The sequence below is a fragment of the Argentina anserina genome, chromosome 7 (genome assembly GCF_933775445.1).
Source record: "Argentina anserina chromosome 7, drPotAnse1.1, whole genome shotgun sequence".
NCBI classification, from domain to species: domain Eukaryota; kingdom Viridiplantae; phylum Streptophyta; class Magnoliopsida; order Rosales; family Rosaceae; genus Argentina; species Argentina anserina.
In genome coordinates this window covers 19,573,758-19,599,245 of record NC_065878.1, presented here as the reverse complement: position 1 = coordinate 19,599,245, position 25,488 = coordinate 19,573,758, and the positions used below count along the sequence as shown (strand labels likewise).

At 37.8% G+C, this 25,488-nt stretch overlaps 4 protein-coding genes across 4 annotated transcripts; 2 read left to right on the top strand and 2 right to left on the bottom strand.

Annotated features, from left to right (window-relative positions):
• Positions 1 to 5,086: 5,086 nt before the first annotated feature.
• On the bottom strand, positions 5,087 to 5,580 carry LOC126803383 (17.8 kDa class I heat shock protein-like). The gene has a single exon (XM_050531192.1). It carries the CDS (start codon positions 5,564 to 5,566, stop codon positions 5,087 to 5,089), a length of 480 nt encoding a protein of 159 aa, XP_050387149.1. The 5' UTR covers positions 5,567 to 5,580.
• A 992-nt stretch (positions 5,581 to 6,572) lies between these two features.
• On the top strand, positions 6,573 to 7,404 carry LOC126801920 (17.8 kDa class I heat shock protein-like). The gene has a single exon (XM_050529412.1). It carries the CDS (start codon positions 6,718 to 6,720, stop codon positions 7,192 to 7,194), a length of 477 nt encoding a protein of 158 aa, XP_050385369.1. The 5' UTR covers positions 6,573 to 6,717; the 3' UTR covers positions 7,195 to 7,404.
• Positions 7,405 to 8,370: 966 nt separating this feature from the next.
• Positions 8,371 to 10,076, top strand: LOC126801918 (glycine-rich protein A3-like). Its single transcript, XM_050529410.1, has 2 exons — positions 8,371 to 8,752; positions 9,361 to 10,076. The coding sequence occupies exons 1-2, from the start codon at positions 8,455 to 8,457 to the stop codon at positions 9,618 to 9,620; spliced, it is 558 nt and encodes a 185-aa protein (XP_050385367.1). The 5' UTR covers positions 8,371 to 8,454; the 3' UTR covers positions 9,621 to 10,076.
• Positions 10,077 to 16,396: 6,320 nt separating this feature from the next.
• On the bottom strand, positions 16,397 to 18,524 carry LOC126802857 (uncharacterized). The gene is made up of 5 exons (XM_050530566.1): positions 18,079 to 18,524; positions 17,684 to 17,944; positions 17,242 to 17,593; positions 17,014 to 17,145; positions 16,397 to 16,905 (listed from the first exon to the last, which is right to left on the bottom strand). The coding sequence occupies exons 1-5, from the start codon at positions 18,403 to 18,405 to the stop codon at positions 16,796 to 16,798; spliced, it is 1,182 nt and encodes a 393-aa protein (XP_050386523.1). The 5' UTR covers positions 18,406 to 18,524; the 3' UTR covers positions 16,397 to 16,795.
• Positions 18,525 to 25,488: the final 6,964 nt, after the last annotated feature.

Here is a 25,488-nt window from a genome sequence, read left to right as displayed (position 1 = left end):
ACATTTCATTTCCACAATCTCATAAGAATATCAAAACACATAACTTAACGAAATTCAAATACATGTTTAAGTACCATTAGTTGCCACCTTTTATGTTGATCTGCCATGATTTTTGCTTGTAAGAACTAATGGTACATGTAGTTGAATTTCGTTAAGTTATGTGTTTCTATATTCTTATGAGATTGTGGAAATGAGATGTTCCATATAAATTTCTATATTTATTCTGTTAGTTTAACAAGTGCTAGGGTAAAAATAGAAAATGAGATTGATCTAGGTTTTATCAGATTGTGATCGACTGGTTGGCGGTAGTTCTTTAGTTTAGATAAGAGACACAAATTAAGGAGTAGGGAGGGAAAATTGGCGCCAAAATTGGAATTGTTGGGTGTCTTTCTCAAGGTAAAGGGCGGGAAAAACATTGCTCCTCTCAGATGAGGTTAATTTTGTCTTTTAACCCTCTTTGTGGGCCTCACGTACCTGCCACGTCACCAAGATAACGGAAAAGTTTAAAAAAACTAACGGAAGTACTTCAATGATAGCAATACTAGAGTCTGAGTATCACATTGGTACGATTAAGAGTTGAGGTATCACATTGGTAGGTACACCAGAGTTGAAGGACTGTTGGTGAAAAAAACTCTTAAAATTTTAATTATTACAAGTGTGTCACTGACTAATCTTTACAGTAATTGACTCATACTAACTCTAACCCTAATTGACTCTTGTTCTCTCTTTCTCTCACTTTCACTAGGTCAAAAATCAAGGTTCACAATGGTTTTTGCCCATTGTCTGATATAGAGTTGTACCATTGTCTATTGAACAATTGTCTGATATAGGGTTAAGACAATGCACGAAAAGCATTATCTATAACAAGTTTAGACAACTAACTGGGTTTAAACTACCATTGTATGAATACTAATGAAGACAATGTTTTTTCTTAAATTTACATTGAATAAGATTTACAAAGACAATGGTGGTTTTCTAGTTTGAGATTGTTATTGTAGAGTGAGACAATGTTTTCCTTTTCAGCGTATATTGATTAAGGTCACAAAGACAATGGTGTTGTTCTAGTTTGACATTGTTATTGTAAAGTAAGACAATACTTTATTTCCAGCGCCTATTGACTAAATAAAGTCTCTCTTATTTAGACTCTTGTCTTTTTGTGGGTAAAGACAATGTTTTTTAGCCATATGTTTAGTGAGAAACATTGTGTTTTTGGGTTTCATCTAGTTTTTTGTGACCTAAATGCATTAATCACACCAATTCAATCAATTAAACATAAACATAACTAAGATGACACAAAACCCATCATATTCAATCCTTGACCAAAACATATATTATCATAACACTAAATCCATCATTCCTAGCTAGTTGTTTTGCAAGAACATACTTGACCATAGTTAGCCTACATACTTGGCCAAAAGTTAGCCTACACCTCTGCAGGTGCTTGCAATGCAGCCAATTCACAAAAAAATATTATAATTTGTTCTTTTAGACACATGCAAGCTACAAAATCAGCAAACTACCAACAGAGATTCAAATCCTAGTCTACTGCCCAACAACTAACTAATATGATACTTCATGAGGTACCCAGACCACTCTGTCCTCACTTTATCAATCTGCTTTTGGGTGTACTCATGGGCAGGAGTCTTCTTGTACCTCCACTGAAATCAAAAAATCAATAAAATGTTATACGATTAGATGACAAATGCATGCTCCAAAACATCAATTATACAAAAATATAAACTTTACCTTTCGGGTCAGCTTGCTCTTGAACTCCTTCCACTTTTGGCAAGCTGAAGCTAGAACGACCTTCTTTGCAGTATGAGGTACCATAAACGCCAGCTAAGAATTTTCAATTCAATACTTAGTCCAAAGACTTAACACTTAATTAATACACTTCACACTTCATGAATAAAAGCATAAAACTCTAGACATTTACCTAAACACAGTTCCAATTTTTTTTTTCAGTCCATTGGAACTTGCTTCCAGGTAGATCTCCAAATTAGCACCTTTATCCGTGCAAGCACTCTGATATACGACTGCATTTCCTTCGTGCAAGCTCTAGCTGCTTTGACTGCCCTAGCAATCCTCTCCCTAGCTTTGGACGCTTTCTTTTCCAATAACTTAGCCATGACTTGCAAGAAATAGCAAATATTCAAAAACAATTATATAAGGTGCGTAAAAAAACTAACACCTTATCATACCAACAAAGCTTCTACCAATTTATCAACAACCAACACAGTCATATCCATCAACGCAGCAAACACAAAAACAGATTTCACACCATTTTAATCAACAACAACCAATTAATCAACAACCAACATAGCACCAACTAATAAATCAACAACCAATACAACAATATTTATCAACGCAACAAAATAAAGGCAGAGTTTATACCCTATGCTCCAAAACGTATGCTCCTTAGCTTGTTTGTTTCAAATTGTACTCCATGTTGTGGTTTACCCTAGAAACACAGACATTAGTAAAACATACTAAAGAACAGTAAAAGTGCTAACTGCACAAACATTAGTAAAACTGCACAAATAGGTGAGAGCATTCAACACATAAACACTTCAGTTCTACACTAACTTCAGGCAACAATGTGCACACTTCAGTTCTCACATTATATGTACCCATAGCAAAAGGCTTCATTAAGAACAACAAAGATACAAACTGAGGATGTATCTCTTCTTTTACAAACACGTTCAAGTAAATGAACAATCATTACAACAATGTAATCAATGTGTAGTCTTAGAGGTAACCTTTGAGGCCATCACAAGTTGAATTTATTAAAAAAAAAGCTCAGAAATGTAATAGAAAATCATACAAACAAAGATATAATCAATTTATCTATCACTCTTTGATTAAGGTTATATCAATAGAAATTCACTATGTAATACCATACCTAAATATTGAATCGCTTATGGTGAAAAAATTTGACCGAAAAGTGTGTCAAAATTGGAACTTCACTCTGGATATGGACTGATATATATATAGACGTTCTTAGCTACGGAGGTCTGGACCGTCTGGATTTACCATTTCCGACGACGGCAAGCTGCAACGGTGGGGCGGACCATAACAACCACACTACCTACCTCCCAACGATCCCTTCTCTGACAGCTGGAGTTCCATCGGCGACTCACGGCGGCCGAAATCTGTAAAAAAAAAGTTATTTGGCAGATTTCGGCGATTTCGCCATTCCAGCCATTGTGGGTCGCCGATGGAGCTCCGGCTGGTACATACGGAATCGTCATGAGGGGGAGAGCACGACTTGCACCATCTGCGCCGTCATTGAGCATCGCCGGTGGCCAGAATAGCTGAATCCAGACGGTCCGGGCCTTCAGAGCTGAGAAAATCTGTATATATATATATATATATATATATCTCATCTGCCTAGAGAAATTTTACAAATATACAAGGGGGGGGGGGACTGTATTGGTATTGATTGGTATAGTACAGTCGATTGTATCAATGAAGCAACCACGTACTATTTGTTAGTCACCAATCTTTTCAGTGTTTATCTGTGAGCACTTGTGATCCCTCCGGGTCGATTTCATCCATCTATTCGATCATTTATCAATTCGAAATAAATTCTGTTGAAGCAGTAGGTCGATATTTCGACCAAAAAAAAAAACTAGGTCGATGTATTGATGGAGTTGGAAAGGTGAGTACGTGTAGGGTGCTGGGTAAACCCTGTTTTCTGTTGACATGGTTGAAAGGATTTCATCATTTCCGATCCTCTTCAGCTAGTTCGTCTGTTTAGCTTTCATTGTGTAAAATGTGTTGTTCGTGTTCTTACATGTTCTTGCTAGTTGCCACACAATTGTGTTCATGTTTTCACACATTTTATTATGTGTTTCAGCGACTTAGACAGTGCTGCAATGTTGTTTGGCTTGTGCATATATACAATGCATTGTTGATGGTGCAAACTGGCAACCAATCTAGTTAGTAAAATTCAGTAAGTACTGTTAGTTCTTAGAAATTCAAGTGGTTGATTGGAATCACAGTGTAGGCAATTCTTAAGTAATGTAAGTAGCTAATTAAGATCCAGCAGTTCTTGTGGCCTTCTATCACATCTGTTTCAGTTTCGAAATAACATCTAAGAATCATATATGTTATTTAACCAAAAAACAGCATCTAATGGTTATTTTATCACATAAATTTCATGCATATGCCCATTTTGCGTGTAATTTTGGTTTTTTTTTAAGCTAAAGAAATTTATGGAAAGAAAAAATATTACAAAGAGGGTAAGAATGATGAATGATAAACATAATTATCTCTCAACCAACAAAAAAAACAGTTAATAAAATCAAAAATTAGGAAAACTCAATCGGTGACTCACTAACAAATCTGAAATTGAACCCTACCACGTAAAACCATATGAAGAAACACCGAAATTAGCAAGAGTATCAGTATCTTTATAACTTGATAAGTATTTCATGCAGCTTAGGTTGCTCGTGGAAGATGCCAAAGCTGTATCATATTCCCTCTTTTAATTACGTTTAGCATTTCATACATTTGTAGTGCTGATCGATCAGTTTGGTAACTTGTACACTCGTGAACATGTCTTTGGGGAGTTTGTCTATTGTATATTGATGAATATTATTTGTCACCACACTCACAATGCAATGACAATCGCATGATGTCGACCCCGGCCGGCCGGAAAACTCGCAGCTGGCAAATCCACAGTGTTTTCGTATCTTTGGTTCTGTATGTATAGTTTTGTTACAATTAGCTTCACGAATAAGATATTATCATCCAAAATCGTTTTTTCATGTCACTAAGCTTGGTATCCATCCAGGCTTCTGGGTTGCCATGAAGAATCGGCATCTGCTTAAGACCAAAAGTTAATCGTTATATCATTATTTGTTTGAACATATATGCATGTAGTTAGATTAACCATCCACAAGGACTTAATTATATCTTATCAGATTAACATACATGCCATCACTTATCAAAACAAAAAAAGGACATATTACAATCTCGATCGATCAACATTAGTACATTACAAGATACACAAAAATTTCTTTTCCATCACTCGAAAAAAAAACATTAAAGATCGATTTGATGCCCCGAAGATCTTGAAAATTTAGGCTCCAGAAATATCAATGCTCTTGACCTGAGGCTTCTGCTCCTCTGTTTTAGGCACAGTAACAGTAAGCACCCCATTCTCCATCGCGGCCTTCACCTCCTCTACCTTGGCATTCTCCGGCAACCTAAACCTCCTAAAGAACTTGCCGCTGCTCCTCTCCACCCTGTGCCACTTGTCACTTTTGTCCTCCTTCTCCATTTTCCTCTCACCGCTGATCTGTAGCACATTCCCTTCCTCCACCTCCACCTTTACCTCCTCCTTCCTCAGCCCCGGCAGGTCCGCCTTGAACACGTGTGCCTCCGGCGTCTCCTTCCAGTCGATGTGCGTGTTCGCCACAGCCGCCGTCTCCGAGCGTGGAGCCGAGCCCGAGTTGATCAAGGGGAAGTCCTGGAACGGATCCCAGATGTCGAGCGAGAAAGGGTCGAAAATGTTGCTCCGTCGACCGTTGCCGAAGAGGCTTCCCGGAATCAGAGACATGGTGAATATATGAGCTTCGAACGTAAGATGAGCCTTGTGAATGTTTTGGAAAATCTGATTCTGGTTTTTGGGGGTGACGAGAGGAGATATATATAGGAAGAAGGCAAGGGCGGTTTAGTGATGACTGATGAGCTAAGGATTCTCCGTGTCTTCCTGAAGTATCTGGTATTGTCTGGCTAAGGAGGCTACGTTCCAGGCTTCGATGGTTCTAGAACGGTCGGGAGGTTGAAGAGAACGCAGCCCAAAATGAATGAAGGCCCAGAGTTATTGTGGTAGAGAGCATGGACAAAACTTGTTAAGAAAGCATGCGATTATTATTGTGGTACCAACAAAACGACTTCTTACATGATCTTTAATGTCCTTGAATTGATGGTTTGTCTCCTCCGATCCAAGTACCCCTTGTTTAAGCGCTTAATTAGATGATGATAGAGATAAAAATCGATCTTTCCATCTCTTCAAACTCACTTCTTTTGCTAAATTTTTTAATCTTAACCCGCTTAAAGATCACCGTGTAACTATATAACGGTAGCAACTCATTTTAGTGATTTTAAAACTCATCAATAAAGGCGTCTTCCAACTTAATTTCTTTTAAAACACTTGAGAAAAAGAAAGATGAATAACTTTCAAAATAGCACAGAATGAACAATCAACCGATCATTAGATGGGCAATACACCAAGCAATTAAGCCACATATATTTTTGTTTAAGTATTAATGTTTTATTTACCAACACGTTACATCCGATAAATGACTCGTATTTTTTATATATTAGAAAGTGGTATTTTATTGGTACCAAAGTCGCATGATTATTGATGTTTAACTGTTAATAATACATTCTTGGGCCTCATTTCCCTTTGGGCTGCAGGTTAGCTTTGAGCCTTTTTCAGTAGTGCGCTCGCCCTCTCCATATTCCTGACTTTTCGAGAACCATCTCTCTGGAACTCTGGAACCTACTTTTCCAGAGAATACCAGACACTTCAGGAAGAGATGAAGAATCCTTAATTGGCTCATCACTAAAATGCCATCACCTTCTTCTTATATATACCTCCTCTCCTTGCCCCCAACAAACCAGAATCAGAATTTCTAAAGCAATCAGAATTACTACTCGATCACAAGTCATAACTTACGTTCGAAGCTCATACATTCAATCACAATGTCTCTCATTCCGGGAAGCTTTTTCGGCAACGGTCGACGGAGCAACATCTTCGACCCGTTCTCTCTCGACATCTGGGACCCCTTCCAGGACTTCCCGTTGATGAACTCGCGCCCGGCTCCGCGCTCTGAGACTGCTGCGGTGGCGAACACACGCATCGACTGGAAGGAGACGCCGGAGGCGCACGTGTTCAAGGCGGATCTTCCAGGGCTGAAGAAGGAGGAGGTGAAGGTGGAGATGGAGGAAGGGAATGTGCTGCAGATCAGCGGCGAGCGGAAAGTGGAGAAGGAGGACAAGAGCGACAAGTGGCACAGGGTGGAGAGGAGCAGCGGCAAGTTCTTGAGGAGGTTCAGGCTGCCGGAGAATGCCAAGGTAGAGGAGGTGAAGGCGGCGATGGAGAATGGGTTGCTTACTGTCACTGTGCCAAAACAAGAGGTCAAGAAGCCTGATGTGAAGGCCATTCAGATTTCTGGCTAGACGGCTATCTAAGGTGACCGGCTTATTCAATGGTGTAATGGTTGTGGAATAAAGCTAGGTCGAGGTGTGAGTGTGGTGAATCTAAGAGGTTATGTAATGGAATTTGCTTATATATGTTGTATTGCGCTCTTTGTTGGGTTTTGGTTGTTCGGATCTTTGAATCTATAATGTGTAGTTTGAAGCTAATCAATAATATTCAGATCTGTTTTTAACAAACGCAGTTGTTTCGAATAGGCCGATTAGCGTGTAAGCTCTTGGAGAGTTACAAGGTTGAGTAAGAAAGGTCTCAACCAAGGACCAAGGTGGGTGTCGATAGTACTCATAGTAGATAATATCGCCTAGCTCAAAACAACTCGAATTGCCACAAAACCTTACGGTTTCTCCCGACCATAATGAGGATAACGTTGCAACACTAGTTTCGATTTTTTTTTTCTGCACACAACTGAACCAAAATGTTATTAAAAGTCCAAACCGCAAGCACGCAAGATCTTATGAAGTGATAATTATGTGCAGTCACCACGAAACAATGATAATTTCTGAACAAAAAGGACCACTTATTAAAATTTTATGATCAACATCCTCTGATACACCTGAAAATCATTGAATACCAATTCTGAAGTATCGCAAAAGCCAAGCCCTATGTGAATCGATTCTTTATTGGTAAATCATAGTCAAATTATCGTACTGGATCATCGAATAGGTACCAAAGCTACCCTATCTAAGTTAGAGTTCTTCTGTTGTATAACGTGTGTATATCATACAACAGGATCAGACCGTAAATTTAAAAGAAAGAAATTGATGCACGTGGAGTGGTGATGTGAATATGTGGTGGATGTTGCTGCTGCTGTATGGCCGCAGCACACCATAGAATTTTCCCCTAACTTGCAAAGCCATCAACTTTGATGATTTCTTGAGTTACGATGAATGTGTCCGAGTGTCGGCATAGTACAAATGGTGAAATGGCAAAAGAAGAAAGAAAAACTAAACGGAAATCCACTCCACCGCGTCCAATAGCTACAAATCAAATCCGACCCGCATCTCTACCGTGTATTTAAACCGATTCGCGATTCGATGGAGACTCTTAACCGGTAAGGCTCAAAAGCGCGTCCTTGAAATCGTGTCAACAATATTTTCACACACACCATAAAAAAAAACTATATAAACCCACAGACATATCTCCAATCCCATCACAATTTACATATTCCTCAATCCTCTCTGTTTTGCTCTATTGCGCTAAGTTTTTGGAACTGATCAACAATCATGGGAGGTGGAAAAGATAAGCATCAAGAAGGTGGTAGTGGTGAAGAAGCTGACAGGGGCCTTTTCGGTAGTCTTCTACACGGTGTTGCTGGAGGTCAACATGGCTACCCACCTCAACAACATGGCTACCCTCCTCAGCAACATGGCTATCCACCGCAGCAGGGTTACCCTCCTCAGGGCTATCCCCCGCAGCAGGGTGGGTATCCTCCACAAGGGTACCCTCCAGCTGGGTATGCGCCTCAGCAGGGCTACCCTCCACAAGGGTACCCGCCCGCCGCTCACGGCGGTCACTCTGGAGGTAAAGTTCTTGTCTTTGTTTGATCTCAAAGTTTTGTTTGTTGTTGGAGTTGATTAACATGTGTAAAGATGTTAGCTTTATGTGATTTTCTATGTCTGTGAGTGTATTGTGTCAATTGGTAATTTAAGATTTAAAAAAATAAGGATTTTGAAGTTTTGAGTTGCCGGATTTTTGTCTGAGAGACTTAAGACAGTTAAGATGAGATCAAACTCCTTTGTAAATGTTCCATCAACATCAGAACAAAGATGATCAGTTTATGATACATATAACTTTGGACAAGAAAATCTGGTATTTAAACTAGTACTGATTGGTTTTCATTGTGTTGATAAATGTTTTTGTTCTAGGACATTACTCATTCATAGTAAAGAAGTATTCTTCTGTTAATGCCTGGAATCGTTCTTGATCATTGTTTTGGTCATATGTAGTCATCATAGTTGTCGCATCTTATGACTGTTTAGATTCCACGATATGATCATGAACGGAGTTTGGATCTAGATTTGCTTCAATTTAAGTTGTTAGTGCTTATGTTGATAATGTGAAGACGTTTGACATATGCTTAATGCCTTAATTACTTAATATCGAGTGCTTATTGACTTTTGATTGTTCAGGGAGCCACGGTATGGGGGGAATGCTAGCTGGGGGTGCAGCAGCTGCTGCAGCCGCATATGGCGCTCACAAGTTGTCAGGACAGCACGGTCACGGGTCTCACCAGGTGTCTCACGGTGGCTACTATCCATCTCACGGCATGCCAGGATTCGGGGGGCACGGCAAGGTCAAGCATGGTAAATTCGGGAAGCATGGGGGCAAGCACGGCAAGTTTGGGAAGCATGGAAAGCACGGTGGAGGCAAGTTCAAGAAGTGGAAGTAAAGAGCACGATCCTGACCCGCTGCTCAACTGGAATTGCTGATTTAGAACTCTATCGACCTTAGATAAATAAACCAAAACTATCTACTATCTAGTACATTACATTATGCTGGTCTGTAATGATGTTGGCTGCTGATTACAGAATCTTTTTTTCAGTATCTGAAAATTAACTCATTCCTTTTTAGACTTTAATTCTATGGTGCTCCTTAGCTGAGTATATATATATCAGGGAATATCGTTATCGTTTTGTCTTGTAAAGTTGTAATGCATTATGCTTCTATGCCTTATACAGAATTAGAGATGCTGTTCTGGGGAATAATGGAGCTTTCTACTTTTTATTTTGTTCTGGTTGCGATCATGAACAGAGAGTGCTACTTATTTTTGTCTGGTAGACATCGTTTCAATTATAAAATCATTGTGAATGAAGCTTGGGTTTTCTTTTTCGGTTTAGTGGTTTGAGTCATTTCCTGCTCGTAATCTCACATTCTCATATAGATCCTATTACATTATAAAATTGAGATGAGCTCAGGGTTGACAATAAGGCATTTAATTATCTATGGGGATTTTTTAGTGATTTGAGAGATTTTAACAAACGGTACCCTAATTATTGTATATTTTAAATTCTAGTACTTAATATTTCAAAACTATCGCATTGGTACCTCAAATTTTTATTTCAGCCTAATTTTAGTTTGTTCCGTTGATTAATACCGTCAGTGGTTTTATTTCCCACCAATTTTCAGAAATAATTCTATTATTTTATTTCCCATTGATTGTAGTTTTTATGTATTTCCCTCCAAATTTAACTTCTATTAAAAAAATAATTAATACATATCATTTCATTATAAAATTAATATGCACAATTCATTTACTACCACTATTAGTCTATTACAAATAAGAAGTTCACAATTACAAAATAATCTGAGTTGCATTGTTTTGCTAATGATCTGGGCTATAAGTAATTTAATTAGTTTATAAGTAATTTAATTAGTTTATAGCCAACAATTTAAACCATTCAAACCAAGTGTTATATAGGCATTTCTTTTGCTTTTGAAACATTTTTTGATGCAATCCACTAGGATTTTATATTAATACGAAGACTTGGATAGTAATTACGTACTTCTCCGTTGTTGTCATGCAATAGACAAGAGGTCTTGAGCCGAAACTCGAATTTAGCACATAGCATAGGTCTATTCTTTAATAACTATCCCCGAAATGAAATAGAAAAAAAACATATTCTAAGACTTATCGAAGCATAGAAATAGGCTAAAAAACTTATCTAAATTGTTCTAGGCCCGCAAGCTAAAACCGGCCCCTTCAATAAGACCAAAAGCCCATTTGGTTGGGCCCAAGAAGCAGCCGACCCTAGATTGGACGCCGGTGTCTCCAAGACCACACCACCAGAGCTTCCAATCATCACCGCTAACATCACATCGCCGACACCCACCACCACAGCACGACCCCGGACCCTAGCCCCACAGATCTCACGAACCAGGATCTGTGCTACCCAGCCTCGGAACACCCATGTTCGGTCAGAGCGTCCCCTTGCAGTCCTACCCCGAGCTAGGAAACGAACAACCCAAGATCCGGCACCACCTTCCCTACAAATACGATCAACGCTCCTTGCCCACATCGTTGCCATGATCTGGATCGCAACAACCACAACCAGCGCTGAAAGCAACAAATGAAGACTAGCAACAACATGATCGGAGAAGCTGATGAGGAGCTGCTCTGCACAACCATGATCAACGTTGAGGGACCTTCCAACGGAGTCGCCATACCCACTCAATCCACACTCGTCGCTGCTTGTAGATACCTAGGTTATGCGAAAATCCCCTCCGAGGCTCTTAGAGACGCTCTCACATACCTTCTAGTGTCTTGCTTTTGAAACATTTGAAATGCCTATAATAGAGTTTTGAGCTTATTATTAATGTGACATTATGGTGGTTGGTTGATGAACATATTAATGTGAAAATATATGCTGGTTTATTTTGTAATTACTAACTTCTTATTTGTAATAATGGTAGTAAATGAATGATGCTTAATAATTTTGAAATTAAATGATAGGTATTGATAACTTGTTTTTTTTTTTTTAATAGAAGTTAAATTTGGAGGAAAATACATAAAAGCTAAAATTAGTGGGAAATAAAGTGACGGAGTTGCCCCTGAAAATTAGTGGGAAATAAAACCACTAACGGAGTTGCCATTGAAAATTAATGTGAAATAAAACCAGTAACGGTGTTAATTAACAAGGAAAAAACTAAAATTATGCTGAAATAAAAACTTAAGATATCAATGCGATAGTTTTGAAATGATAATTACTCGAATTTAGAAGATGTAATAGTTGAGATCTCCAAAGTGATTTTTGGCCCATGATCACATTCCACAGTTGGGGGCTTGGAAGTTGCAAAAGGTTACTGAAATCAGGGTCTGCAGGAATTGCAGTTGGTCAATCTATTTCAATAATATGTAGTGACAACTGACAACCAGGGAATTCATATTCTGCCCTCAATGCATATTGCCACATTATCATATCTCATTAAAGAAATAATCAAATCACAGAGTTCAATTACTTATAACTTAACATTTTAGAACAGCCTGGTAAGTACTTGTTTGGTGGAACCAGAGTAAGAGCAAAACCCTGCTCAGAAGAAATAGCTAGCAGCAAAACCTATTACAGTAAAAATTACCTTTCTGCATATATTTCCTTTCATCTAGAGCAAGAGGAAGAGCTGGCTTTCATCTAGGCATCTAGTTATTCTGTTTATTACCATGACAGAATACTGGTAGCACTTGCAGCAATCTTGTGGCCTACCAAAAGGAGCCCAACTTCAGCAATCAGGGGTGATGAGGTGATCCACTAATTTTGCAAATATATAAAACCCTTTGCAAGATTAGCACAAATCAGCCTAACTATGATGATCAAAATGAATAATGACTAATGAGTATAGCTATACCCAGTTCTTGACATGAAAACCATATCTTATAATGTTCCAATGTCGAAATTATCACAATGACATGCTCATTTCTAATAATGCATTGAGCTTTCATTACATTATTTCAAAGCATTCTCCTTTACTAATTTAAGGCCAATCCTAAAATCTTAGACGTAAAATAATTCATCACGAAAAGAGAATTAGGTGTGCGGTCAGTCCATGAGATCACGACGTATTTGGCCACTGTGACGAGCAAACGACCGAACACACACTATAAAACATGTACAAATAGGAACTTTATACGAGCAAACTCTCTTACAATGCGTTAAGATACATACATAAAACACGTACTTACGAAACTTTGATCCAAAGAGAGATCAATAGACAATAGTGGATGATAGAAATATGATTGAAAGGATATAAAGAAGTAAAGAGATTTTCCATCATGCATGTTGATGATTGAGGATAAAGCATGCGTATGCTTGAAGCAAACCGAATGAATGTCATTAGGCATGTCGTTAATCATAAAGCATAAAGGAAATCCCGGAGCTGGATCCGGCCCAAGTTGGACCCAACACAACGTGATTGACGGCTAGAGATCTTCTTATTCTTTTTTGTTTTCCTCTTTTGGAAATTAGAAGTTTAGAGCCTTTTATCACAGAGCTTGCTATTATCTGTTTCAATTTGGATGAAAAATCATTGAAAATATTAGCGACAAAAAAATTATTAAGACTACATCTCGTCTTCCTTGATGTGATATTTTGATGGTCGAAATCAAATGTGAAATAAAGTTTTTCTAGAATAAAGAATAAAATTAAAGAACTATGAGCTTACCTGATTTTTGACCTCCACTACATAAACTAGAGCTTTTTTAGTTTATGCATGAGGTATTCAACTGTCAATCTGGTGTTTGTTTTAGATGTTTAGTTAATTAGTTAACTAGAAATGAGGACAAATAAGTCTCATCTTGACCTTTACAGTTGGATTCGAGTTGATGTTTAAGAGCAAGGCATGGTCAAATGAATATGTTAAGGAAATGATGTATTACTTCAATAATAGTCTTTGAGGTAAGTAAAAAAGAGTCCATTTAGTTTCTTAATTATTTTTTCAGTCTTAAGACTCGACTGTAATCATAAATCGCACGTTCAAATGTTACAAATCTATAAATTACGGGTTGATCACAAAGTTAAACCTTAGTGACTATGGTGAAATATATTTTATTGGAAAATTTAGAAGAATGCTAAGACATTTTACTAGAGTTTTCCTAATTCCTCTTACTCATCGATCTCCTAGATTTCAGTTTGTTCACGGCCTAATTTTAATGACAATTAGTCTTCCAGGAAGTTTAAAGTTATGTTGCTCTTGTAATCTACAAATATTTTCACAAGAAAATCCTAATTCCCAGCATTGAAGCAAGATATTTCATTTAGCCTTTTCATGCCTACTATAACTAGTTATTTCGGTTTTCTACTAGCAGCTTTGTACGTTCATCAGTAAATATTTCTAGATCCCAATACTCCTACTAATCATAATTGGCCAAGCTAAAGCAAAAACAGATCAACCCTTTCACTGTAATAATCAACCATTTTTAGAAGAAAAAAGTTCCTTGGATCTTGTAAGACAAGCATGGTTTCTTTATCATTTGAGGAGGCAAGCTTTGTCCAACTCAAACTGTGTAGACACAAGCTTTTCAGCAGCTAGTTAAGTTAACACTGGTTCCACTTATACTATTCTACTCATCTTTGTTTGATAGCTTAGTTTAACCAACGGGAGGAGGGCTAATATCTCCAGTTGGTTAAACTAAGGTTAGTTATGATTTTCTTTCATGTTTTACTAAATTCATTGCATTATGTTCTGTCTTAGGCTACATAGCACGGAAGCTTGGTTGGACGACCGATTCCCGCTTCGGAAGCGGAAGCGGGAGCGGAAGCGCGGGGAAGCGCGATTCCGAAAAAGGTGGATTTGGAAGCGCGGCGGAAGCGTTGGCTTCCAAATTGGAAGCGCGACGGAAGCGTAGGCTTCCAAATTGGAAGCGCGGCGGAAGCGTTGACTTCCAAATTGGAAGGGTGATTCATTCTCTACTTCTATTTCATCAATCAATGTCTTGAGACTCTTCTTGTCGTCTCATCTTCTTATTTATTTCGTTAAGCGGTTAAAGATGAATAACATCAATAAATCTAATATGTGTTAGAAATATGGGGAAGAGATATCAGGAAAATCTAGATGAGAGAGATATATAGAGAAGACATAGAGTTGTGGAGAGATATGAAAAAAAATTCATATGAGAGAGAGACAGAAGGAAGACGAATCTTTTTTTCTTATCAATTTCATCTAGTGATATCTATTTGACTTGCACGTGTCCAACACCTTCACACTATGTTGTACATTCTTTTGCTTGAATTTTGAAATGAAGCTTTAATAATGCTATAATCAAAGATAATCATGGGTTAAAAAATAAGTCATTAATAGTTATCTAATTATTTTAATACTAGATAAAATAATTAAAAAATAAGATATAAAAATATAATATATATATATATATATTATTCTGACGCTTCCAAAACGTACCCGCTTCCTTAATTTTTGAAAAAAAAAACGCTTCCGCGTTTCCAAACGCTTCGCTTCCACGTACCCGCACCCGATTCCATGCAGCCTAGGTCTTAGGTAAACAAAGTGTAGAACTCGACACAAACATGTTTTAGGGTTCTTGAACTTGGCGGAAAGTTTTGGTATAACTTTATTTCACTCGGGATTATATCGATCAATTGGGTTTCAACTTTCGAAATAGTAAGGGTCTGTATTGGTTTCTTGGTTAGATCTAGGAGTGGGAGTTAGTACCGAAAATATAGTACCGAAACCGACCGTTCCATACCGAATACCGACAGGTCGGGACGAATCGATAAAATGTCTTCGTCCCGTACTGAACTTAATACTGAAATTTTATAAACGGTACGGTTCGGTATATGTATAATTCGTACCAAATGTATAAAATATATTAAATATATGCATTTTCAATATTTTTTTAGTTTTTTAGGTCTATATTGTACTTTTAAAGACTTAGAATTTTAATTTACATTAGCTAATAGTTATCAATAAATAAAAATACATGCAAAAATGTACAATTTCACTGAACCGAACTCATCCCGAATCGATATGTACGGGTTCGGTTCGGTATTAAGTTTCAAATTTACAATTCTGAACTAAAACTAAAACTGAATAAATTATCGATATCGGTATCGACCGAATCCCGAACCGAACCGAACCGTACCGGTCGGTCCCAACCTTAGTTAGATCTAGTTTGAAAAAAGAGTGGATCAATCAAAATCAAATATTTGGATTCAAACATGTAAGGAAGCCGCCCATATCTATACGTCTGTCTCCACCACCACACTTGACACTGAAGCAAAAACTACTACAACTGTGCCGTTCATTTAGACTTTGAAGTGTTTGAATTTGATATAATAGCAGAAATACCCATTCCCATTATTCATTCAATGATTTTCATGGGACATGGAATTTTCTCCCTATGATTTGTGCATACCAAATATAACCAGTGGATTACTATCGAAAAAAAAACACCAGTGGAAAAAACCACTGGCTTCAAGTTTCTAGTGCTTAAATGATGTGCTACAACTGTAACCAGCTCTACATAGAATACCAGCCTTTCGCTAGGGACCCTCCACCATGTTCTTGCTTGGGGTACCCTGCTTTTTGGAAGCAGTTAAAAAGCAGAAAGTCTAGCTTTGACTGATTAAGTTAAGAACAAGAAGGAAAATTCAGTGTTCTGGAATATTGAGACTTGGTATAAAGTATAAACAACCCACAACTGACAAATGAGAATTACTAATACTTTTCTTATTAGTAGAAGAATCTTACAAGAGGGGTTGTGAAATTTCACTTACATCAAGATATTTGAATACCCTCCAAAAACCTAGCCGATTTATTACAACACATTCTTCTTCTTCTTCCTTGATCTAAAGATCTAAAAGCTATATAGATAGAGAGCCCCCCACAGAAGCTACTGCAACATCCTCCATTAAAAAACCTGGACATCATCATCTTTATTGATCCTGAACTAAGTATATATAAATAAAACCAAATATCACAAACTCGGCTGCTGCTGCTACACTACCGCATTTTATGACAACTTGCTTTATCTTTTGCTTTTGCCCAACAAAACCAAAGTCACAAAACCCCTTTGGAATGGAATAGCCGGAATAGCCAGAATAGCAGGGTCAGTTCAGATCAGTAGGTCCATTCTTGAGGCAAGCGCACCTCATGGCTTAGTGGCCCTTCTTGCCTTAAACCCCTTCTCCGCTGAGTCAAAAGGGCATTTCTTCTTGCCACCAAATCTTCTGCAAAATCCAAACACCCAAATTTAGTAACTAATTAAAGCTACACTAAAATGCTTTTAGATATCTGCTGCAACAAAATAAGCCCACAAATGGAAAACAATACATTACCATGGTTTGGAGCCAAAGCAGTGTTGTTGAAGCGCGGCTGAAGATGTTGTTGCTGATAATGTCCATTCATGTCCTTAAAGCTCAAGTTCAGAGCTTGAACCACCTTGGCAGGGAGCAAAACAGTTGGGCAACCTATTCAACCAAAATTTCAAAAAATGACAAAAAAAATTAACCCCAATATGGTACAGTTGTATAGCCAGCAAACATAATGACCAAAGCAATAGTTACCTGCTCTTTTGCGAGGCGGCTCAGGAGTGGGAATGGGGTTGGTGTACCGGCGAGGCAAAAAGACGCCGGTGCCGGTTGATTCCCTCTTGACATTAGACCCATTGGGCAAAACGAGCCGGGTATTACGATGCGGCTGTTGTTGTTTTTGGTGCTGAGCTTGAAGTGGAGGCCATGCATTTTGAGATTGCGGCGAACTCATACCATGCCCACATCTTGCACTTTCAAATCCAACTATGTTTCTCCTTCTGTTTTGGATCTGTTGCTGCTGAGCTGACCAGTTAAGCTTCATCGGTTTCCCCCATGGAGAAGAACACTGTGACTGTACAACTTGCTCTTGTCTAACTTGCTGAAACTGCAAAACCAAAACACACCAAATTGGATCAGAAATTGAACTAAAGGTCCTGCTTTTAGTTCAAAGCTTTCATCTGGAAACTGTACTTACCTGAGTGTAGGGGGATTGGTTTTGGACGCAAGGAAGTGAAGGACTTGGGTTAGTGAATTTGGCAGCACCATCGACACTGTTCATCTTCAACCTGGCAACTTGTCCGGCGGCGGCGTAAATCAGGTCCCAGGTGTCGTTCTGACTTCCGAACGGCGTCGTTGGGGGAGATGGCACCTGGGAAGAAGGCGCCGACGGGCTTCCGTTGCCCGACCAGCTCCCTATTCCGCTCAGAGTTGACTGAGGCGACCCGGACATGACCCACTGAGCCAAACACAGCACACAACAGGTAAGAACTCTATCGCCGGAAATGTTGAGTACCAAGAAAAAGGTTTGTAATTTAAGCCGGAAAAGTTGAGTGCTAAGAAAAAGGTTAGAAATACAAGCCGGAAGTTTACCTCAGGCTGCTTTTCTTGAGTGAAGCTGGGGACGGAGAGGTTCTGAGTTTGGCTGAGGGAAGACTGAGCCAGTCGGCGAGTTAGCCCGGCGAGAGAGTCCTCGTCGCTGCTGCGCTCCTTCTCGATGGAGCCCACATCTGACTCCACCGGCGAACTAAAGGCCGAGTTGAAACCAGACGAGTCGAACTCGTACGGAAACTCGGTCGGCAATGAGTCTGTAGGGGTTCTGCGGAAGCTGGGGTCTTTCTGGTTCATGAAGTTAACATCGTGTGTTGTAAGGAAATCATATGGGAGCCAGAAACTGGGATCCTCTCGTGACTTAGCCATAGAAGCTTGGAGGGTATAGAGCTTGGAAAGAAGCTTCAGTATAAATGGAAGTGGGATTGATGTGTTTGCTGGATGAGGAAGATATAATAATGAAGAGGGGGAGGGGTTTGGATTGGCAGGCTGGAGGGACCAAGACAAAAAAAAACAGAGAGAGAGAGAGAGAGGAGGAGGGACTTTATGGAAGACTAGCTGCCTTTATTAAGGTTTCCGGGTCTATCTGAGACACAAAGCTTCAAAATTTATATGCAAAAGAAATAAGACATTGGAGAATTTAAAAGGAAGAAGAGGCTGGATGAGTGGCCCAGTGGTTGGAGACATTTGTCCTTCTATCCAAACCCACCTCCTCCCCTTTTGTTTAATCAAATACAGACTACACCATTAGCAAAGCTTTCTGGGAGAGATTAGTGGGTGTTTTTTACTGCTTAGATTTGGGATGAATGGGGTTACTTGTATTTCAAATTCTTATTCTTTGTAATGAAGCTACTGGTTTTTCAAATTTGAGTACCTATGGCCTTGTCTTGTTGCCTCAGCTCACTTTTGTCACTTTGCCTACTTTCAGTCACATCTTTTGGTTGTGTTTGGTCACATAAAGAATGAACAGTTTTAAAATTTTGGTCATTGAACTTTGTTTTGGATTTGTGCTCTCCCCTGTTTCAAATTGGTTCTTCATGATTAAGTTATGCAATGACAGGAGGAAAAACAAAATATAATACAAAAGGAAGAACATTTGGCATCATCATCCTTACTTGATTCCATATATTGAATTTATATTCATTATTGCACATACAAACTTTTATTATGTTATGATGATTGTTGCTAACCACCCTTGTAAAGTAGCCATTCTCAGACCATCTGTGAAATCTAATGAAAGAGTGAGATCTAACATGACAACTTGTTTGCATTTATGTCTAGTTCACCCAAACTTCCCATTATTTTCTTATGTAATCTGGACAGTACTAGTTAGCTATAACTCAATTAAGTTATTTCCATAGTTATAAATATATTAATTGAGAAACTGGATTGTTAACGAAGTCAATCCCATTTTATCGGTTTCAAATCTATCAATCAGGTCCATTCATGTCAATCTCATGGTGTCACACTGTCACTTAGAATGAAATGGCAATACAGTCAAGCGATAGCTTAAGCTATAAGCAATAAGTGATGCAATGTCTTCTCCGTGTTTTTTTGTTTCTTTTGTGGAAGTGCCTGCTCTTGCTACTACTAGTCTAAAGTCTCTATACCATGACCAATTGAACATGTATACAAATGAGTCAAATGACGTCATTTATGTCACTCAAGCTGTCAACCAAGCAACTTCCGATCTCTAACCAAAAAAAACAACAACTTCCGATCAAACATTCATTCAAAGCAAACAGCTTACAAAAACTCAATATTCCCTTTCTAACTTTTGAAGATCTGTATAACGAAGCAACCCGATTGTGTTTCATGAAACAAAATAGTTGATACAATATATGAGATCAATATCGCTCAATGTGAGGACCAAAATTTATGTTATTCCGATTTGAATGCACGTACACCAAATCGGCATGAAGAACCAACCAAAACTAAAAATCCGTCAATAATTCAAATTCTAGACATTTCATCATTGCATCTATCATCTATAAAATCATACATATGACATGAATTTACTTATTTATTTTTTTGATAAAAATGACGTTACTTTTCAGCATACGTTAAATTACATTATAAAAAATATTAAATAAAAGTGCACGTTATTTTCTACTATGTCTTTACGATTATTAATCGTAAGCTGTCCTGACCAAATGGTTATGCCAAATATTCTGTCATGATCCGATGCTCACTTGCATTCAACCTTAAACGATTTACACCTTTGGCTTCTTGTTTTCATTGATTGAAATAATTGAGCACCACATTAGAGTGTCATAAAACTGCTCCAATTACCATTTTGTTTTGTTTGTTAATCAAAGTCACAGACACAATAATGAGTTGTTTGCGCAGAAATTTCTCATTAGAGCCGTTTAATGATTTTGTTCTACTTTCTAGCCCAAAAAAAAATCAAAATTATAACAAAAAATAAAACCAAATATGGCCCAACGGGGTTCGAACCGGTGAACTCTTGAACTGCAGTAAAATGCTCTACCAATGAGCTATGGACCCGATTATTAACTGACAATAACTGTTGGTTTAATTAACTAACGCATTCCAAATCAAGATTAACTACTAAAATTAAATTAAAAATGGGGATTAGCATTTCAGTGGTAGAAACAGAAAACGCGTGATTTGCTCAGTGACAGAAACCCGTTCAGTTGCGAGTTGCGACCAACCCAAATCTAAGATTCTGGTGACGTGGCACCATTAGTTAGTCTGCAGCTTAACTATCAACTTCTGCTGTTCCCGTCTATAGTAAACCCACCGACTCCGTTTACGTCTCGGACGCCACGGCCCGCCGTTAACAGGTGACGCAGTTATCACGGCGGTTGCAAAGGGACAAAGAATAAAGCCACACACCCGACCAAACTTCTCGGCATTATATTTTCCATTTTTTCGTTCCCTTTTAATTTGGGTAAAAATAATTTCTCTCGAAAAAAGAAAAATCAGATGATAGGGCCCAGTGGCCATAGGCTTTTACCTGCCAAAATTTAAGTGACAGCAGCACCGTTTGGTCAAAAGCGCGGGAAGCGCTTTCGAAAATCAAATCCGGAATGGAAATTTCTCACTGGCTGGTGGTGCATTATTGTCCTTTTGCACCAATGTCTATGTCCACTTCCCCGAGGCTGTCAACTCGAACGTGACTACACTTGGGCATTATTGTCTTTCCGAAAGTGAATGTAAAACTTCCAAATGTTAAAAAAAATGTCCTTCTCGTAAAATAGAAAAAACCCAAAAAAAAAAATTGTACGACACCAGTTCTCCCGCCAAGAGTTCGAATTTCCCGCCCTCGGTGGTCGGAGGCGCCGGACTGTGGCGTCACTTTCAGACTGGGGAGTGCATTTATGAGTTCCTCGTCGTTCGAAACCTGGAAACCATCGACGGTGGGATTTCGTTCGCATGGAATCTACGATATTCTGTCATTCTATGATCCTCAGTTTTCGGATATTTCTTTAACTAGCTAGGATCCAAGTGTGCTTGGTTGAGTATTTTGGTTGTTGCATGCTCGAAGTGTTGTCATTATTGATCAACTTCATTTTTGTCTGGGTCGGGGTAGTGACAAATGACGAGCGAGTCATTAGGGTTCATGCATGATGGATTGGATGGAAGATAGGTCAACTAGGGTTTGGCAAGTAGTTAACCAACTCCCACAAACTAATTGACCTCTCTGGTCTACATCGTTCAAGAGATTAGGTGCTCATAAACCACGTACTAAGGACATGAATTCTCGCCTGCTATATGTGATTAATTATGTTCATGAATCAATTGCCTCTATTTCAATAATTACTCTATCCGTGACCATGAAGTCACGAAGTTTTGTACCAACAATGATGGATAGCTTAACTTGCGACCAGATCTCAAATGTACAGTTCAACTAGATCAGGGAGCTAATTATTAATTTAGTGCATGTAACCTGAGGCATTGCAACACCCTTTGTCACCTCACACCATAGCAAGGGGCTAGCTTGACTAGGATGATTGGTACCATTCCAAACTAATCAATTTCACATCTCACACTCTTACTTTCTAAAAATACCAAAAATGCAAATTAGAGCGGTGACTCGAGAGCAAATTTCATATATGCACATCTATATGGTGAACAAAGAATGACCATCTTTAGGCACATTTTTAATCCTCGCATCACTAGTTTCTTGATATATAGATTGTTTAAAGTCTGAACTAAGGATTGTTACTATGTTAATTAAAACCAATTATGGAATGCCACAATCCATTAAACGTGCAATATGATATTTACAATGGTGTAAAACGTACAAAAATGTAGATAGAATGGTACAATACTGGAGTACATACCAGTAGCTAGCTACTTAGTAGATCTTATGATGGGAGCATAAAGGAAGAAGGTGAGTGTAGCCGTGTAGGTGGTTGTATAATTTAGGGTAGCTACCTCACGAGTTTGAGTAGATCACAAGCTTCCTTCAATCACTCTCAATTATGTTCTCCCTCCAAATTCACCCCACGTGTACATTCTTCCTCTTCTGCGCTGGCACTCTCATCACGGTAGGGTTACCCTAAACATAATGGTAATATAGTCATACTCACACACAATAATAACTTTTATGCTACATGTACGATTTATGTTGCAGTTTCTGAAAGACAATTCTCACTCTTGATAGATTCGCAAGGACTAGTGAAGAACTGATGAGTGGCTCGCTGAATGCAGAATTGCTAACGTTGCATTAAGCAGTAATTTTTCTCCTAACTGATGTCGTTAATGTTGTAAAGAGTTTTGATTTTTTATCAAACCGATAACTCAAATACAATTAATATATTATAAGTCGAGCTTACGACATCATACTTACAAGAAAACTGATCGATACCAATAAAATAATAGTACTGGAACCCGTAGATGATTTTCTTTGTAGTTTATTATAGTTTGGTTAGTAAATGAGTAATGATCACTTTTTTACAGCACCATATATGTGAAGCACTACTACATAGGTTTAGGTTTTGAGTGAAAGAGACGCAAGTCGGGAGAACCGGAGAAAATTAAATAAGAGCCCGAGGATTTTTGTGATAGTGACAAAAGAACACTACTAGGAATAATGGTGTTAGATTTCCTGACCTAAACATTTAGAAAAAATAAATGAACACATTATACATAAAAGCCTTATTTGAATATGGCAGAGCCCCACTCCTCACATGCAGGCTTATTCTATTGCTGTAATTAGATTTAGATTCAGTCTTCTCTTTTAGAGCAACTCCACCGGACGGAGGCAATCTCAATTTGGCATGAAAATTGCAGGATTGAAGGTTAAATTTGATGCACCGCGAGCACTGTTCTAAATATCCGGATATATCCTCGATATATCTCCGATATATCCCCGATATTAAGAAAACGATACGATAAGTTGTTTATCGGTCTATTATATCGGTTAACCTGAAAAATCAAGTCAAATGACGATATATCGGGTCAAACCGAGTTTGACCCGATATATCGGGTTTTTTTTTAATTTTTTTTTAAAATCACGTTGTTTTGAAAAAAAAAATTTAAGAAAATGAAAGTTTCGTCAATAACATTCGATAACAAGAGAGTTTATGATAAATGATCACCTATATTTTTTATTAATTAATATTATTTATGTATTTTAATTGTCGAAACAATCAAATATTTTTTTATAAAGTTTATTTAGTACATTTACTTTTATAACTTTTAATTTCTCAAGTTTATTTGGTATATTTTGATGTATATGTTTATAAATATATTAAATTTAATTAAAAATTAGCAAAAACGATAAATCCGATATATCTCGATATATCCCCGTTATATCCTTATTTTACAAAACCGATACGATGCCGATAACCGCTATTTAGACCATTAACCGCGAGAAATGACTAGAGGCAATAACCGTAGGACCCACGCCTAAAACACCCAAAGGGCAATTACACAGGCAAAAATTGTCTACCAGAGTGGTGCCTTCAATTGGTGGCCCTATGGGTGGACGCCACACTCAGCGACTCTCTTCTTCCCCCACCTCCTCTCTCACGTGCTCCTTCTCCCCTCATACTGTTTCTCTCTCCCTTACCCACTCTTCATCCCGCCGTCCAAAGGGGCCAGGGCTTCTCCCCTCTTTCATCCAACCGTTAATAGCCCATTTTTCTCTTATCAACAAAGATTGGCAAAACATTATTATCTCATTTATGAAATTATAAGAAAATTATATAAAAATTAGAATAAAAACAGCAAATAATAAATGAATAAAAAAGATATTAAATACAAATAAATAAATTATATTTATTTGGGTGATAACTAATTAGTCTAAAAGTTGTTTGAAATTCATTTTTCAAATATAATGAATAGAATATGAAATCGATAAATAATAATTGTCAAATCGGCGGAATTGCACCGTTGCATAAAAACTAGCTTGCAATTGCAATTTTATAGTGAATAGTAATTGATGGATTGATGGTTTGATAGAGTCATGGGGTGCATATGCTCTTAGAAATCGGATTCAAGACGCATAACAGAAGCTACCATCTTGCTCGGCCACTTGGCCAACACCACTAAAGGTGGCGGTCAACGGTCAAACGGCTGAGGTCATGGTCCTGACCCAACGCTGCAGTGGTGCACAGTGGTATATGGTTCGACTCGATAGCCTTCAATACCAAAACTTGTGACTAGTAAATTACGTGCTTGATAATTTAAAAAATTAATTTAAGTTTATTTTCTTAAATTTCAGTTCACTTCTTAAAATTTTATTTTAATTAATTTACCCCTTATACTTTCAAATAACATTAAAGAATAATAAAATTCAGATTTTATTGGTTAAAATCCAATCAAAAACTATCAAAATAAGACTACCAAAACAAAATTTATAATAATTTTACAACAACACTGAAGTTTTAAAATTATGTCTTGTATCATGATTATCGATATAATCAATATAAAATCTGAATGATGTCATTCTTTAATGTCATTTGAAAGTATATGGGGTGAACTGATTAAAATAAAAATTTAATGGCTGAACTGATTTTTTAAGTGTAAAGTTTATGGGGATAAATTGAAATTAATTCTAATTAAAATTTAGAACTCAAGGGATGATTTTTAACTTCTAAATTGTTCTTATTCATCAATTACGAAAACATAAGTTACCATCTGTTGTTGAGTCATGACTATCGAACATCCCGTTAGATACATATACATGGTGTGGGAAAGATATTAAATTAGGAAAACACAATATTATTGACGAATGCAAATTTTATTCAAAACTCATTAAAAAATATGATTCAATGTAATATACAATTATTGGGCGACTGTTGTTCAAGTAATTTTCTCAATATTTTTCTAACGTGTAAAAATATCTGATGAATCACAAATTAACAAAATTCTAGATAAAGGCAACAAAGAGAAAACGATCAAATTATTTTGTATGCTACATCAGCATCGATCAAATCGATCATGAAGAGTTGATACTTCTCACCTCAACTTTTTGGA